The 17,519-nt window shown below is 37.5% G+C and overlaps 1 protein-coding gene across 1 annotated transcript; it reads right to left on the bottom strand.

Moving 5' to 3' along the window:
• Positions 1 to 1,865: 1,865 nt before the first annotated feature.
• On the bottom strand, positions 1,866 to 16,646 carry mmadhc.S (metabolism of cobalamin associated D S homeolog; the record flags this gene model as incomplete). The annotated part of the gene is given in 8 exon segments (NM_001096531.1): positions 1,866 to 2,295; positions 2,517 to 2,603; positions 7,923 to 8,053; positions 8,983 to 9,091; positions 10,204 to 10,421; positions 11,668 to 11,812; positions 12,205 to 12,242; positions 16,516 to 16,646. Coding segments are annotated over 7 exon segments (894 nt in total). The 3' UTR covers positions 1,866 to 2,100.
• Positions 16,647 to 17,519: the final 873 nt, after the last annotated feature.

Raw genomic sequence — 17,519 nt, forward strand, 5'->3', positions numbered from 1 at the left:
GCTTTTGTAGATACTGGAGGTAAGAAGCTACAATGTTCTTTTATTTGATATCTTGTTTTGATCTGTAAAGACCGAAGAGAAAATCTACTCTATAATTATCATCATGTACACTCACCTAAGCAGTCCCTGTTGGGCTTTTAGGTAAATGATACTGGTTAGAAATTATCAGCATGTTGTGTTCATCTGTCAACAGCCATGTCAGCTTTATAGAAAAGTGAAAGTCTGCCCCATCTCTGTCAGAGGCCTTCAGTGCGTTAGAGAGTTGTGTAGGTTTCTCATGTGCCCAAGGGCTTTCAATCTAACTATTCAGCTCTTGGTTGAAATTAGAATTATAATCTCTAATAGAATTATAATCTCTAAAAATAGGGTGCTCCTCAATCTTCTGAAAATGTACAAGCCAACAAGTGCATTTGTTGTTACTTTATTAACATGGGCAGGTCTACTCTGATGCAATAATGTTACCTTTAATAGGTAGCGATGAGATACTGCATGTTTACAGGTTAAAATAAAACATACAAGCTTTGGTACTCCATTATAATAAGCTATACCTTCTCGCCGATGTAGGTTACTTCTCATCCACTATATCATGGAGGTAGTAGATCTTGGTGGCACATAAAACAGTTTAATCCTACTGCGGTCTTAAAGGGGTGGTTCACCTTTAAGGTAACTTTAAGTATGTTATAGAATGCCCAATTTTACTGCTTTTAAATTGTTTTTCATTATTTACTTTTTATAGTTTTAGAATTGTTTGCCTTTTTCTACTTCAGCTTTAAAATGGGCGTCGCTGACCCCTCCTAAAAAGCAAATGCTCTGTAAGGCTACAAATTGTTATTCCGAATTTTTATTACTCATCTTTCTATTTGGGCCTCTCCTATTCATATTCCAGTCTCTTATTCAAATCAATGCATGGTTGCTATAGTAATTTGAATCCTAGCAGCCACATTTGCTGAAATTGTAAACTGGAAAGCTGCTGAAGAAAAAGCTAAATAACTCAAAAACCACAAATAATAAAAACCAATTGCACCAGAATATCACTCTCTACATCAGGGATCCCCAACCTTTAGAACCTGTGAGCAACATTCAGAAGTAAAAGGAGTTGGGGAGCAACACTAGCATGAAAAATGTTCTTGGGGTGCCAAATAAGGGCTGTTATTGGCCATTTAGTAGCCCCTATTTGAATTGTCAACCTACATTGAGGCTCTGTTTGACAGTACACCTAGTTTTTATGCAGCCAAAACTTGCCTCCAAGCCTGGAATTCAAAAATAATCAGCTGCTTTGATGCCACTGGGAGCAACATCCAAGGGGTTGGAGAGCAACATGTTGCTCACGAGCTACTGGTTGGGGATCACTGCTCTACATCATACTAAATGTTAATTCAAAGGTGAACCACCCCTTTAAGCTTGTTGGCCAATTGTGGCCATCCAAATTGAGTTTTAGGTTTCCCTTGGATTTGTTATTTTATGGCTGCATACCTTTGAAATAATAAATAACTGGGCATAAACATGAACATAGAACAGGCAGCACTCTCTGAATTAACATGTTCTATGATCATATATATGTACTTTTGTTTGCAAATAAATTTCCCAGTTTAATCTGTTATTTTGCTTTTGTTTCTCTCTCTTTCTCACTGCTGCCATTGACCACAGCTTCTTTCAATGTTATAAGCACATGCCATCCTCATAACTGTGAATGGCAAGTTGAAAAGGCAAAGCATTACCCGTGCACTTCTTGCCTCTCTAAGATTCAATATCAGTCCTGCTGAAGCAACCACCTGGCATTCTTGGGGAATGCTCACGGATTATTGTGGCTTGTTTCCAGTACTTCAGTACAATCAATAAAATGCTGAAAACTGCGAGCAGTTGTGTTATTAAGAGAAACTTTATTTACTCCGTCATTTCCTCTCTTTCCTCTAAAATAATGGCAAGAATAATTTGCTTTTAACCTTTGACCTTTTTCTGCAACCAACAAATCATAATTTAAATTTAGTGATCCTTTTTCATAAATAAAATGCAGCTTTAATCCTCTTTATTTAGATTATGATTTAAGAGTTCTTCAAGTAAGAAAAAACTGAAGCCCACGTTGTGATTTGGTTGAAAAAGTCAGTGTTCCCCCAGTTTCTTCATGATAGGACTCTCTGAGGGAGCGTTGGTAAATATACTTCCCACAACTACGTGTGTTCCCCAGATGCTGTGTCGAATTACTTTACAGCAACCCAGATCCTCCACTTTGAATCCCAGGTGGCGATATCGCTCATCTGATTCAAATAGGGTGTTGTTTGTGTAAGGCCCAAAGTACTAAAACAGAAATGATCATTATTATTTATACTGCATTTGTATGTGTATAAGCCATTTCAGAAATATATTGTAGCCTTGCATAACAAACAGTAAGTGACACATTTCACAGCTACAAGGTGGTTGAATGATTTGCAAAAGCAGTTAACACACAATCGGCACTTGCAAGTAATACCCGCTTGTATATAATATTCAAGTTGAAATTGTTTCAAAAATAAACTTACTGCAAGTCCTGACAATGGGTCGATAAAGTCCGCCCAGTATCCTTCTGTCCTAAGCGCATAGCAAATCTCCTTGGCACCATTTATGAACTATAATAAAAAAGAACATTTACAGTAAGTAGCCATTAAACAAAAGAGGGACAGATTTACAAAGGCTGATTGATATGTAAAATGATAAGGCAGATTTATTTGTCTGTTGAGCTATAGTCTTTATATGAGCAATCAGTGATGTATGCCTTAACTAACCATTTTGGTCTTATTATTGATTCATTTATGTCCACTATATTGCAGGGTCCAGCATGGATTCACTCAGTGACAACAAGAGCAAATACCTGTGCTGTGTACATATAAACACAAGCCTTGGGACCTGTACAAAAGGAAAACTTCACCTTCCATTGGATTTTGAAAGAAAATGTCATTCTAAGAACTTTCCAATATACATAATTGAAAACAAATTCAGAAATGTACTTGTAAATGTAATTGCTGCTGAAAACCAAACCTATCTGTTTGTTTATATACTCTATCATTGGTTCTGGCTCATGAAGCATTGTAGCAGGAACCAGCTGCTTAACAGATCTGCCAAAATGATTTCTGCTACACTAGTTTGAAGAATTATAACAGGGAATGAATGCAGATACTACAAAATCGATGGCTCTTTAACTGGTGTTTGTAAAATTCCTTTGACACACTAAGTAACAGGATTTTTTACTAGCTATGATATCTGCAAGCAAAAACACTTTAGGGTATGTTTTTTATGTAATCCACAATACAAATATAACGACAGAACAAGAAAATGAATTAGAAGAACATAGTTGGAACCATTCCCAGACTGTGGTTTCACAAATATGTGCATGTGAGTGCAACAGACCTGTCACTAAATGCTCTAATTCTGACAGTTATCAGCTGGTCTTCACTTAGGCTGCTGTACAGAATAAGCACAAGTCTCAAAGAATGACTGCATTAGAAAATCTCCCTAGAACCATGATTACAGGTAGACACTAGTAACTGTTTTCATCTATTTTTTCTGGGGGCTCAGGACTGTCTTTAGGGTTTAAAGCTAGAGGGAATGTCTTTACTCCAGGGATAATTGTGCCTAGTTCTAAGTGCACAGCAGTTAGTGCCACTTTCCATTCATGCTTGGTGAACTAGCTGGCATGCTAAAAAATATATATTACCCTGGACCATTCACAAATGAGGACAACTTGTTTGGGCCACTTTGCTCAACATAACTTTCCATGGAACATCATGTAGCATGGTGGATATTTGATTTAATGATTTACAATATATATCTGATTTATAGTGAATCAAACCTTAAGTTTGAGTAAGTATAAGATTTTGGGATAGTTATTTGAATCCAATGTCCCTGATGTAGTTATATTGCTGGGCAAACGTTCTATTGCAAACACAGGCATTGTTGGCCAGCAAACATCTTTAAGAATGTCTTGGTGAAAGAGATACAAAGTTCTTGCTGATTTTTTAGAATTCCATTGGACAGCATTTTGGGCTAGCTAACTATATTGCCTTGGTCAGCATTTGGGGTTAAAGGTCTCTCTAGCTGTTGATTATAAAGCACACCTTCACTTTACATGGGGAGCTTCACCTCGGACTCCTATGTGCCTGAGTGCCAGGATTTTGGATCATCGCTTGATTGTCGGGAACCTGAGGTTCATGTACCCAAAGGTTTGCAGAGCTCCCCGATTGTGCTGACTGATTGATGCTGAACTGGTTATTCTTGTAATTACCATCATACGAAGCTAAGTAAATATTTTTAAATTCTACCTTTACTTGTGTGTGTGTAAGTTATTGCTCACAAGCAGTATATCAAAAGGTTTAATCATTGATCCTGTATATTTGTATTAATATATTTATTTTAATTAATACAAGTATTATTATTGATAAAGGTTCACTCCTTTATTACAATGGGCATTGCCAGCAGTATGTGCAATATTTTGCTTGTCTTCAGCTTCCTGCTTGTGATCAGTGCTCAGTTCAGTGGGGTACTGATATGTATGTAAGCCTGGATAGAAATAATTCGACTGGTCATTTATATCACAGCAAACAACATAAGTGCCCATTCCATTATAATCTGCCGTAATTGCTCAGATAGAAAATCCATAAGGTGTGCGCCATCAAAGGCACAGGTACTGGATTATCACATGACCAGGAAGCATGATAGGACTATTTGTTGTGGTGGATGAAAAATTAGGGACGTCCAACCTGTAGTTCTCCAGTAAACTACAAAACAATTCCTACACAATATAGTAGTGTCCATTGTATTTTCATTTGTGCTACCCATGGGGTCTCTTTGATGCCCTTTTCTCCTACCATAGCACTAGCTATAACTACAGGATACCTAATTCAATACAAATTTTTAAATGACTACAGTGATTTTATATTTAAAACATAAATTCAACCTTACTTGCGTTGTGTTTGTTGTATGTGCCCTCAGTAAAAAGAGCTTAGATCTAACAAATCAACACTGGTGTTCATTCCCTCCCTTCACAGGGAGGTGAACAAGAGAAAAATATGACAATTAATGCATAATTAGGCCACATTACAGCAGGAGAATCCAACAGACCAGAACAAACTTTCTGGACAAGGCGCAAAGGACACAAAACAGCTCACTCGACTCTCATTTTCATGCTGATGGTACAGCCGTTTGCTAATACAGTGACCCTGGGGCAACATTTCCTAGTCTCATCTGTAAAATGTGAGCAATATGAATTCCAACTTTTTTTTTAACTTTGTGTATTAAACAGACTTCCTTTTTAATGCTTTGGGCTGGTGAATAAAAAGTTCCAAGCTAATTTGGAGAAACCGCACACCTCACAAACCTGAGCAGAGCTTCCTGGTGCTCGGTGGTAGGGGAATCGGCAACCACCCAGCCAAGGTATGTAGACAGATCACCGGCACACAGGAGTTTGGTTAGCAGGGCAAGCCCTTGCAATTTTAATAATGCAACGTTTCAGGGCACGACGACTGCATTATTAAAATTGCAAGGGCTTGCCCTGCTAACCAAACTCCTGTGTGCCGGTGATCTTTCTACATACTGGTGAATAAAAAGTCATATGCTGACACCTAGTGGGATTTTGCTGAAAGACTACTTTAATAGTATACAGTAGTTACTATTTTTATTTGTGTGTGAAGCTAATATTGTTAAGATGCCCACCCAGATCCGCAGCATTCAGCCTGCTTATAGATAGAAAGGGAGTTTCTATATTCTGCAACTTCCTACTGCAGTAACCCCTAACACAGTTTTAGGGGGGTTGAGTAAACTTTAATTCACAGGTACAAAACACTAGGTTTCGTCTTGATCAATTTATATACAAACATTTTTTAAATTTGACATTATATCTTGTAAATAAACTTTTTGGGTCTTTACTCTGATAAGTAATATAAGAGCAGATAGAATGCTGTTCTAACTAGGAGTAATCAGTTTCAGTCTATACAGAACTCCTTTTATTAAATGTTATTTTGGAAGAAAAAAAATGTATTACATATTTATTACTGCTGACACTAGTACCCCTTCTTTTTTTAGGGGTCTCCACCAGATCACAAACAGGTCCAAATGTAATAAGGTGAGACCCATTAGAAGGGGTGTGTACAGCCACAAAAGGGAAGCCACCCAGACCTCCATTCAAAAAAAAAAAACAAAAAAACAGGACGTTTTCAACATCTCCCACAATAACCTCACGTAACACGAGGAACTGCTATTTTTAAAGCAGAGTCACCACACATCATTCTGACCGATTTGAAACCATGCAGGATATATTTAAGTATACTTAAACTCTCAAGTGAAAAGAACACTTTAAAGGCAACAAAGAGACTGATGTTCAAGTGTTTCGGCTAAAAAGTACATATATACCTTCCAATAACTCTCCAGCGATATGGATTTTTTTCCGTAAGCTGATGCATGAATGCAATAAATTTGTCCGATCAACACAATGTAAAACAAGATCTTACAGTAACCTCACTAAGGGAGAAAGGGAGGCCATTAAGACCCTGAAGTCTTAAAATCAAATCATCCATCAGGCTGAAAAAGGGGGCACCATTGTACTCCTACTACTATTGGACTGAACTATTGAATCAATTGGCAGATACAGTGACTTACCCTAAGCTCCCTGGGGACCACACTAATGATTATAAATACAAATTAGACTCTATGCCCCGAATGGGATTAGACTCAGGTTGGCTAAATTCTTCTACCCATGAGTTTCTAACCACCGCATACCCTAAGGTCCCAATCATATATACCATTCCAAAGATACATAGATAGATAATATCATTTCAGCCAGAGACTCATTGTTTCAGCCCAATATCTGGACTACTTTCTACAACCCAGTGTTAAATCTATGGACTCCTTTTTACAAGACAGAACTTATTTGATTAATCTACTACAGGACTTGTCCATCCCCAAAGAGTGCCTCTTGGTATCCATGGACATTGCAAGCTTTTACAATATCATTCCACATGAGGCAGGTATAAAACAATCCCTTATCCAATGTGGCCATAAGAACCCTCCCATTGAATTTATTGGTTCTCTTCTTGACCTTGCACTCTCACATAATAACTTTATATTTGCAGACAGCTGGGACTGCCATGGGTTCAAATGAAGCTCCATTGTTTGCAAATTTGTACATGGCAGAGTATGAAAACCGGTGCATTTTACAATTTTTTAATAAGTCCATCATTTTCTACAAACGCTTCATTGATGAATGTTTTTTGGTTTGGCAGGGCTCCTCAGGAGAACTATTAGCTTTCCTAAAGTATCTTAATACATTAATCAATCCTGTTAGTTTCACCATGGAGTACAGTGAGCCCTCTATACATTTTATAGATTTGGAAATATACAGGGATGGTAACAGATTAGCCACTTCTCTGTTCCGCAAAGCTATTGATACCATTTTGAATGCACACTCGCACCACCCTACTTCCACCACCAGAGGGTCTTGTATTTGCAGTTCCTCCAAGTTCTTAGGAACAATTCAGATTGGGACAGAGCTCTACTACAGCTGAACGAAATGGCTGAACGTTTCCTCGAACAAGGTTACAACCCTAGGCTGATCATGAAGCAGAAAGAGAAAGCTCTTTATCATACACTAAGTGACTTATTGAAAGCTCGACCTCAGAACACTCCTAATACTCCACCTTTGATTTTTACTAACACTTTTTCTACAGACAGTAAAGAAATCAGAACTGCTTTGACGAATAGATGGGAAATTGTGAGATCATACGCCTCACTACCATTTACTGAGATTTCCAAACCCACTATGATCTACAGATGTATATATATTATATGGTCATGAAACTCCTCGGTAACTTATAATATCCTTATAATTTACAAGAGGGGGTACTTTATTCACTATATATCTTAAAATAAAATAATATCCCTCAATTGGAAATACTTGCCTTTTCTATTAAAATTTCCCTCTCATTTTCAACCTCTTGACTCCATGTTGTCATATCGTTTGTCGTTCTCTGAGTTACTGTTACCACCATTAAATTATTGCCGGGGATTTCAGGAAACATAGAAGCAAAATCTAACAAAAGTAAAGACAAAAGTACAATTTTATATTCATAGTATACACAGGACATGATTTCCAAGAATATAGTCACACTAAAAATCGCACCTGATCTAACATTATACAAAAAATGTCTATCAAATAATCCAATCACAACTGTGCATCATTACTTACTGACTGGACACTATTTGTTCATTGTATGCATGGGCCATGGAAGGCATTAGACCACCCATTTGACTCACCAAGTGTATGACTAGTAAGACATAGTCCTGGAATCGAAGTGATGTATATGAAACACTAAAAAGGTTTTAGAAATTAAAAATAAAAGTATAGCACACAGCTTTAAGTGTAGGTATTCATTTTCTTATTATAAAGCTGAAAATCCCTGTAAAGCACAAGTCATTTCGGCCCAGTGCATCCTAAAGAAGTAGTTGTATGCAAAAAGGGTAGGCTTCAACTTTTATTTTCCCTTGCTAATTTGATTTGTGTGTCTTAAAGTTTAATTTGAAGTGTATACATTAGAGAGGCATGGATTATCTTCTGTTTATACACATTTCTCTGCTAAAAGTTCAATGCCCTCTAAAAACTTTGTTTTGTGGATCCTTTGGCACTGCCTTGTTTTGTGAAAGTTAACACCCTGACCCAAAAATTATTTAGACTGTATTTCACTGTAATAAAGGAGAGTACAGTTTCTCACAACAAAGAGACACACTTTTAGTACCTAACCCATACCCTGTTTAGGAAGTCTTAAGTGCTTCGAGGTTAGCAAGTGAAATAAAGCCATAATTATCCATAAGGCCACAAAAAGTATTCACTATTCTAAAATATATTTCACTGAATATATGGAGTCTGACAATGCACAAGAGAAGAGCTATTTAGGGTGACATGAGGCATATTGCTTTGCTTATGGCACTGCCTGTTTATCAAGAGCAATTAAATATCATTACCTTTTTTCAGCAGATCTGGGCAAGACTGCATTGCACATTCCACCTTTGCATGTTCAAAGTAGCTTTCCATAGTGTTCAATTCTTGTGGCTGCAGTGAAACTTCACTCCCCTAACACAAAAGAGTATTATTTGCAACTTGCTTTAAAAAGTTGCAAAAACCCAAAAATATGAATACACAGGGAAACACTGCAGCCTTGCAACAGAATACGACTTCCATCACAAATCTAACATTTCTATTGCTGCTTTATCTTCTAGCACAGCATACCTAACAAAGCATTTGTCACAGGATGTCCTGTAGAGCTTACAATTTGAAGACACCTGAGGTGCAGGGAAATAAATTGGAGCTGACTTAGGAAATCGAACCCAGACTTTCAAAATAGCGCTTCTGTCTTTTCTTTTTAAATACTTTTGCCTTTTAATTTTGTCAACAAAACAAAAAGGCTTAGATTCATCAGATCTCATGATCCATTTTATAAACACTCCAAAGGATCATTAAAAAAATAGTCTCAGTTTTACACTGATAAATCACTGTAAGATGCTGACAGCAGATTCTTGTTTATAAAAGGAGACTGCATAGTAAAGATGTCCTTCCGTACAAACATTACTATACCCTAACAAACTTTGTTTACAAAAAAAATGCTCATGATACTAGTTTGGGTCTCCTTGAAGCAGTAAAAGATTATTAGGTTATCAGGTTGGGAGAGCTCAGTAATAAAATATAATAATTAAATATCAGGAAAAACTAGCCACTTAGATGAGCCTGAAGCAGTTGCTTGGGGGGTTAAGACTGAATGCCATTTGAGGTTATATTTGGGGAAAAATCTAATTTGCTCTTTGACTCCAGAATAAAGCCTAGAGGTTATTTTGTTGCAGATTTAGCCAGGAACTATGGCTTAAATGACAGCTGAACTTTAACATAAAAAACTATGAAATATACTGCTTTAGTGCATGTCTCACAAAGACAAATCAATGTTTCTAGCTAAGTTGTGTTCCTTAATGAAAACTATCCTTTGCTGTAGGTGGTTTAACTGTATATATCGTGCCTCCTAAAACAATTTATCAAACAATATATATATCTCTGCATGCTTGCTACTTTCATTTTGCTACTTGTTGACAGAATCCTGCACTGACAAATGTAAACATAGCCAGTAATAGTACTTTCTCACTCCTTTTATAAATGAAAATGTGATTTACAGAAAGTTTATCATCACTGAACCTTACCTGGAATTCAGTCAAAAACTGGGCCATTACAAATTCATGTCTTTCGCTCGGTTTAGGCTCGGTTAGCAAGTCTGGCAGATTTGTATTGACTTCTATTTTCCTCTTATTGCCTATTCCATTCACATGAATGTCAAATCCTGCGTTACCCGGAAGCTGAAAACGCTGGTCTTGCGGGCCAAAGGGGCCCATTGTCTCATCGGGCCATACTGTCCTGGGAACTGACAAGATAAAGCAAATTATTTTACGACTTATAGATGTGCATTTCTATAACACACAGTTATAAGTGGTAATTTGCTTTGTTTGAGGCGAGTAACCCTATTTATTAATATAGAAACAGGTTTCAGGATGACACTTGCACTTTAGGGGATGGTAATGTGCCTTAATAGAAACTAGATACTTTTGAATGCATGAAAATGATTTCCTCTAGAGAGAATCTTCCCTCTGTCTCTTCAAAAATAAACTCAGAGACTACCTCTTGGGGCAGAAATGTAACATTTGACCTAGTTCTGGCACTTATATTGCACTGACTTCAGATCCTTCTATTTTTGTCTGTAAGTTACACACCCTACTTACAGTTAGGTCCATAAATAATTTTCTAATTTTGGTTTTGTACATTACCACAATGAATTTTAAATGAAACAACTCAGATGCAGTTGAACTCTGTACTAAACTGTAGATTTTACCACTCCTAATATTGTAGCAATTTCTCGGATGGGTTTTTTCTGTTTTTGCTGCTTAAGGATGGCTTGTTTCACCTGCATGGAGAGCTACTTTGATCGCATGTTGTCTGAAAAAATCTTCCACATACAAACACCCCCCCCCCTCAAATGAACTCCAGGGCTGGTCCAATGGTCAAATTACTTTTGAGCCCCTGAAATGAAGTGATTGTTTTAAAAAAGGCTTTAGTTACACACATGTTATGCAATCTTGTTCAACCCACTGAATTAAAGCTGAAAGTCTGCATTTCAACTGCATCCGAGTTGTTTCATTTAAAATTCATTGTGGTCATGTACAGAACCAAAATTAGAAAAAAAACTTATCTGTCCAAATATTTATGGACCTTACTGTATATTGTAAGCTCTATTGGACAGGGACCTGCTTCCTCTTGTCTCTTTAAGCACTTACTCTTTAATATAACTGTACTTTATATTAATTTGTATTTATTATTGTATCAACCCCTATTTGTTCTATTAATTTATTGTTCTGTTGTTCAGTGCTTTGCACATAAGTAGAGCTATAAATAAATAAAAATGTACATTCCTACACACAAACAACTGGCAGTTTAGGGCCATCGTCTCTATAAGATAATCTTACCGCAAACACTATTTTTACATAACTAGATGGGTGAAAGCTGCTCCAAGTCAGTGGAAAATAGTATAATTCATCTGACTTAATACACCATGGAATTATCTGAATAAAACATATTTTTTCTCTCAACAGCCAGGACTTTATATTATCCCTTACGTATATCAGGAGGTGTAGCAGCAATGTAAGGCTCATCAGAGCCTGAAGATCCTGCTGTGGAAAAGGCCCGAGTACCTGAGACCCTTCTTATCAAAGAATAAAACCCAGGGACATAGGTCACCAGTCTGGCTCTGCTACAGAGGGCCTGAAAAACAGAAGCAAAATACCACTTAATGTAAGGCAATATGACTAAAGACTTCTATAATTAAAAATACGAACCTTAAAAAATACATTTTCATATTCAAACAAGAAACCTATAATTAATGCTACAGAATCCTTACAGCCCATGCAACATTCACAGGAGCAGGAGGAAGGTTGGTCAGGAAGAGCTAAGCATGTCCCAACTTGACTCCTACCTATTACTCAGCAGTTCAGCAAAAAGCTACTGGGCCACAGAGAAATTCAATTTAAGCCCCATTTAACTTTGGACATTTTCACAAATATATATTGAAAATGCTTATCAGTCAGCCCACTGTGCCTCCCCTCCTTAGTTGCAGGGTCTGCTTCCTTTATAGCTACACCTCTGCTATTACTTACATTAGCCATGGGACAGGTGTTGCCTATTTTCTTTTTACCTGAAACAGAAACAAACAGCTCACATTAGAAATTCTATTCCATATAAAATAGTACTAAATACAACATTGCTATTTCATACATTACTATGTCAAAACAAAAGAATCTGGGAAACCTCAAGGCCATTTCAAACACTTTCTTTGATATCAGAATGAAAATTTTTGATTTATTGGGAAGTTTCAGCATCTCAACAGCACCATCTTGGAAAGTGTCTGTGACCCTCACATGCTCAGTGGGCTCTCAGCAGCTGTTGAGAAGCTAAGCTTAGGGGTCGTCACAAATTATCAAGCAGAAACTGAGGTTGTCCTGTAATATAAGCTGATGCTACAGGGCTGATTATTAAATTCTGATGCTAGTTGCACTGGTTTCTGTGCTGCCATGTAGTGATTGTCTGTATTAATCACGAATCAGCCTTATATTGTGACATTTATATTCTATGTGTACTGTATATTGTGAGTGGGTCACAGAACACAGAACATGTGCAGTGAATCATGTACAATATTTCTAGCCTACTTCTTTAGTTAAGCTTTAGATATGCTTCAACCTGTTTTCTGATTGCCAGGGTCACACACAGTGCAGCTACAGATGGTTACAATAAGGCTACTCATACTTTTCAAATCAGCTACACGGAAAACATGAACTTGATTTTGTTGTTAAATGACAAATAAGACGTGGAATGTATTTGCATGCATACTTGCAGGAAATCTGTGTTTTAAGAAGTTAAATCTCAGCCCCAATGTAGACCAAATGACTATTCAAATCTGTCACTAAGATTTGCAACTACCAATATTTAGTAATAGTACATGTAGGAAGAATACAATAAAACTGGGGTCTTACAAATGTTTCCATGTGACAAGACTGCAAAAGCTCCTATTCTGAAATGTTTATTTCAAAAGCTGTTTTGTTTTTAAAAAAATAAAAAAATATTTTACCTTTTTTCCCTCACATGGCATGAAAGGCATTGTCTAATACAGGATTTTACCTGTGACTCACATTCAAATATAAAAGAAGTTGAAGAGCAACATGAGCATGCAAATATTTCCTAGGGGTGCCAAATATAAGTAAAGATTAGCTATTGGTAGCACTTGTGTGGACCTGCAGTCTATAGGAGGCTCTGTTTGGCAATACATCTGATTTATATGTAACTAAAACTTGCCATCAAGCCAGGAAATCAAAAATAAGCTCCTGATTTAAAGGGGTTGTTCATCTATCAACACTTTTTTTCAGTTCAGTTGGTTTCAGACAGTTCACCAGAAATACTTTTTCCAATTACTTTCTATTTTCTACGTATGACTGTTTTTTCTAATATTAGTGCATAAGTATAAGTGTTTTCAGCTTCTAAAATAGCTCTGAGAGGAGTGGGGGGGGGGGGGGTCACTGACAGTAAACTGTTCTAAATTGATACATATAGTTGACACATTTCTTATCTTTTTCCCTGTTGAGCAGAATCCCTGGGTTTCATTAAAGGCAGCTGTTAGAATTGATACAATAGTTGCCAATACTACTGAGAAATATATCAACAAAATTTTGCTAAATTGTATCACCTGAATTATGGAGCTGATTAGATTTTGGAAAAACAGAAAAAAAATAAAAAATGGAAAGCAATTGAAAACGTTTCATGAAAACAACTCAACTGAAAAAGTGTTTGGAAGGTGAATGACCCCTTTAAAGCCACTGAAAGCATCATCTGGTGAGCATTATGTTGCTCGTGAGCCACTAGTTGAGGATCGCTGATCTAATATAATTAAGATGCCATTGGCAGGGAACTGCATTGTTTATGGCTGTTGTGAGTAACTATATGTATCTGTGTGCAGCAGTTTGTGATTCCCATAATCTAAAGGGGGAAGTGAGAAAATATCTGGCTTATTGTTACTTTAGTTTTCTTGGAGGAGATACTACAGCTGTGGTAGTGGGTTTCAGAAATATACTTTTATATCTGTGTCAGACCATCCTGGTATATAGCTTGGTAACCATGAGGGCAATCACAAATTAACTATTCACATGGATTCACCACTGGTCACTGATATTAGTGGAAAAGGTTAGGAACTGCCCTGCATTGTCAATTAAAGGCACAGACTGGTAGGTCTTGGGAAAGAATTATGGCTGCAAAGCTGATCATGGCGGCATAGGGCCCACTGCAAGTACATAGGAAAGTGCCTTTAGCTTTGGAGGTAAAGGTATATGTATAGATAGATAGATAGATAGATAGATAGATAATATATAGATGATAGATAGATAATAGATAGATGATAGATAGATAGATAGATAGATAGATAGATAGATAGATAGATAGATAGATAGAGACAGAGAGACAGAGAGACAGAGAGAGAGGTGAAATGACGTATGACATATAGGATTGGTTAAGGCACACTGAAAAATGTTAATTAACTGAATGAGTCAATGGAGTGTGTACTGTCTATCATATGGGTAAAGTAGCATACAGACAAACATATACAAATATATATATATATTTCGTGGTCACAGCCTCATTGCACCCCCGCCTAATGGTTTTAAAAAATAGTGGTGAGCACAACTTTCCCTTGTTTGTTATAGTTTATACAGGAGCAGTGACCAGCTCCATGTTGTAGCTCCCACCCTTCCCAGCTATAGTCAGGTGATCCCACTGGTGTCTAATAAAAGGGCAGCCAAGTATGGGAGGTTTACTTTGAAAGCAGCTAGTCAGTTGCAGGTAAAACTTAGTCCCTTTGTAAAATGTATAATGAAGCAATAGAATTCTTAATGAATCAGATAAAATTGAGCATAGGACTGGCCAGATATGGGATGACTTTGACGTAGTTGGCCAGCTTAAATATATTGCAATATATGGACAAACAATCCCTGTGTTGTTTAAAGGGTAAGGCATTTTTCAGTAGCAGTATGTACAAAATGTCGCTGTCTTAAATATATTGATAATGGGTTGAGTGCAGAGGAATCTTGTATTTGTCTATATGTATTTTGTGGTCACAGCCTCATTGCACCCCCGCCTAATGGTTTTAAAAAATAGTGGTGAGCACAACTTTCCCTTGTTTGTTATAATATATATAGATATATATATAGTGAATAAAGTACCCCCTCTTGTAAAATATAAGGATATTATAAGTTACCGAGGAGTTTCATGACCATATAAAAACACGAGGCCAAATATCCTCATATTTTGCAACTGGGGGTACTTTATTTATTATAATACACAAGTTTCGGTGAGTCATGTGACAGGAATGACATCAGAACTCACCGTTTATAACTAATGACATCAGAACTCACCGTTTATAAGGGTATAATTTACAGGATATTCATGGCTTTTGTGTATTATATAGTGAATAAAGTACCCCCAGTTGCCCCCCTCAGAGTTCCATGACCTGTATAAAAACACGAGGCCTTCGGCCTCGTGTTTTTATATGGTCATGAAACTCCTCGGTAACTTATAATATCCTTATATTTTACAAGAGAGGGTACTTTATTCACTATATAAACAGCGCGTTCTGACGTCAGTACGCGCCAGTTATAACAGGGGCCCCAGGCCGCCGAATTTGACGCTGCGCATCCGAATTTGACGATGTGCGTCCGAATTTGACTATGCGCGTCCGAAATGGACGCCGGCGACCAGAATTTTGACTCTGACCCCCCCACAAAATGTAGATTATAATGCATAATGTACCCCCTACTAGAAATTTATAAAGATATCAGAAGTCAGCTCTGAGTTATGTGACCTTTATAAAAGCACTCGGCATGCGGCCTTGTGCTTTTATATGGTCACATAACTCCTTGTGACTTATAATATCTTTATAAATTACAGTAGGGGGTACATTATCCACTATATATATTTAAAAAAAAAAGTAAAAAAAATTTAGTTTCTACATTATGTTGAGAACATAAAAGTGGGAATTTTCTTTGGAAGTTGCTGGAAGCAAATTCATCATAATATACCTTGAAAATGAGTAAGTAAAAGTGCTGACCTCAATTATTTTGGTATAAAAAGCCTGTACATAGAAGCCCTACTGTGGGGATCCCTTCAGTGATAAAGAATCAGAGGGGACCCCTAGCAATGCAGGAAGCCTGAGGTTGGAGATTCAAAGCTTTGTACGTCTCTACTCTGCTTTATAAACAACACTGAATACAGAGACAAGTTTTACGAGGCCATTTATATCCGTGTATTCGCGCACAGGTGTATAAGAGCTCTGGATAACTGGGTTAGGTGTAGATAAGTGTGTTGTGTAGTCGTAGCTCCCACTATGTGCCCTCAATTCTCCAGTGGCCCCACAGGGCCCAGCTTCCTACCTAGTGCACTGGATCAAATATTCACAAGCCGTGTCCTCCTGCTGTCACTGCTCCACAACAGGATACGATGCAATCACTCTTCTGATTGGCCCAGTGAGCTAAACACCGCCTACAAAAGCAAGAGAGTTCACTAATGGCTAACAACGACGACAATCTTGCAAAAGGGTCGCTGGTTGGAGGTCTACTCTGATTGGACGTTAGCATTGAAGGACATGCTTCCAAACCAATGGCAGTCGAAATATGTAAGCGCGGTTGTTAAGCGTAAACGATTATGTCACACTGTATGCAGGGATGTTATACGATGGACTTTAATCATATTGCTCAATTCATACGTCATTTCTTACGTTTGTTGGCATACAGGTGTCTTTAAACAAAGGATTTCTTTTGAATAACTTCCGCAGAGCCTGGTAGTGTTAGTGGAGGATTCTGGGAGTTGTAGTTGTGGTGCAGATACGCACAGGGAACTGCTTCATTATTTTTGCTCCCTTTGATATTTGCTCCCATTTATATAACTTGTGGATATCCATCTATCCGAGTGGTTGGCAGTTTTAAAGACTGTACTTTTTTTTTTTTTTTTTTTAAATAACATCAATTCAGTCCATGGGAATTATTATCAGCATATTATTTTCAGGCCCCCAAAATGTCTAGAGCTTTATCTGTTTAACCAATATTTATTGAAATTTATTATGAATTAGGGCCTCATGGGGCCCCCTGCAGCTGTAGGGTCTGCTTCCCCTGTAGTTACGCCCCTGTCAGTGACTATAAGGGGGCCCACTAACCCTCCCTCTAACTAGGGTTGCCGCCTGGCCCGTATTTTACCTGCCTGGCCGGTAAAAATGATGCTTGATGCCAAAGTTGTAAATTGGAAAATAAACGGCAAGAATATAGGAAGGCCGGTATTTTTTTCCAGAAAAGGTGGCAGCCCTACCTCTAACGCTACCAAACTGTAACCTGTGAAGTGAATCAAAAGACTAACCAATCAGTGGAAAGCAAGAGAGCTGCAA

Source organism: Xenopus laevis, chromosome 9_10S (genome assembly GCF_017654675.1).
Source record: "Xenopus laevis strain J_2021 chromosome 9_10S, Xenopus_laevis_v10.1, whole genome shotgun sequence".
NCBI lineage: Eukaryota > Metazoa > Chordata > Amphibia > Anura > Pipidae > Xenopus > Xenopus laevis.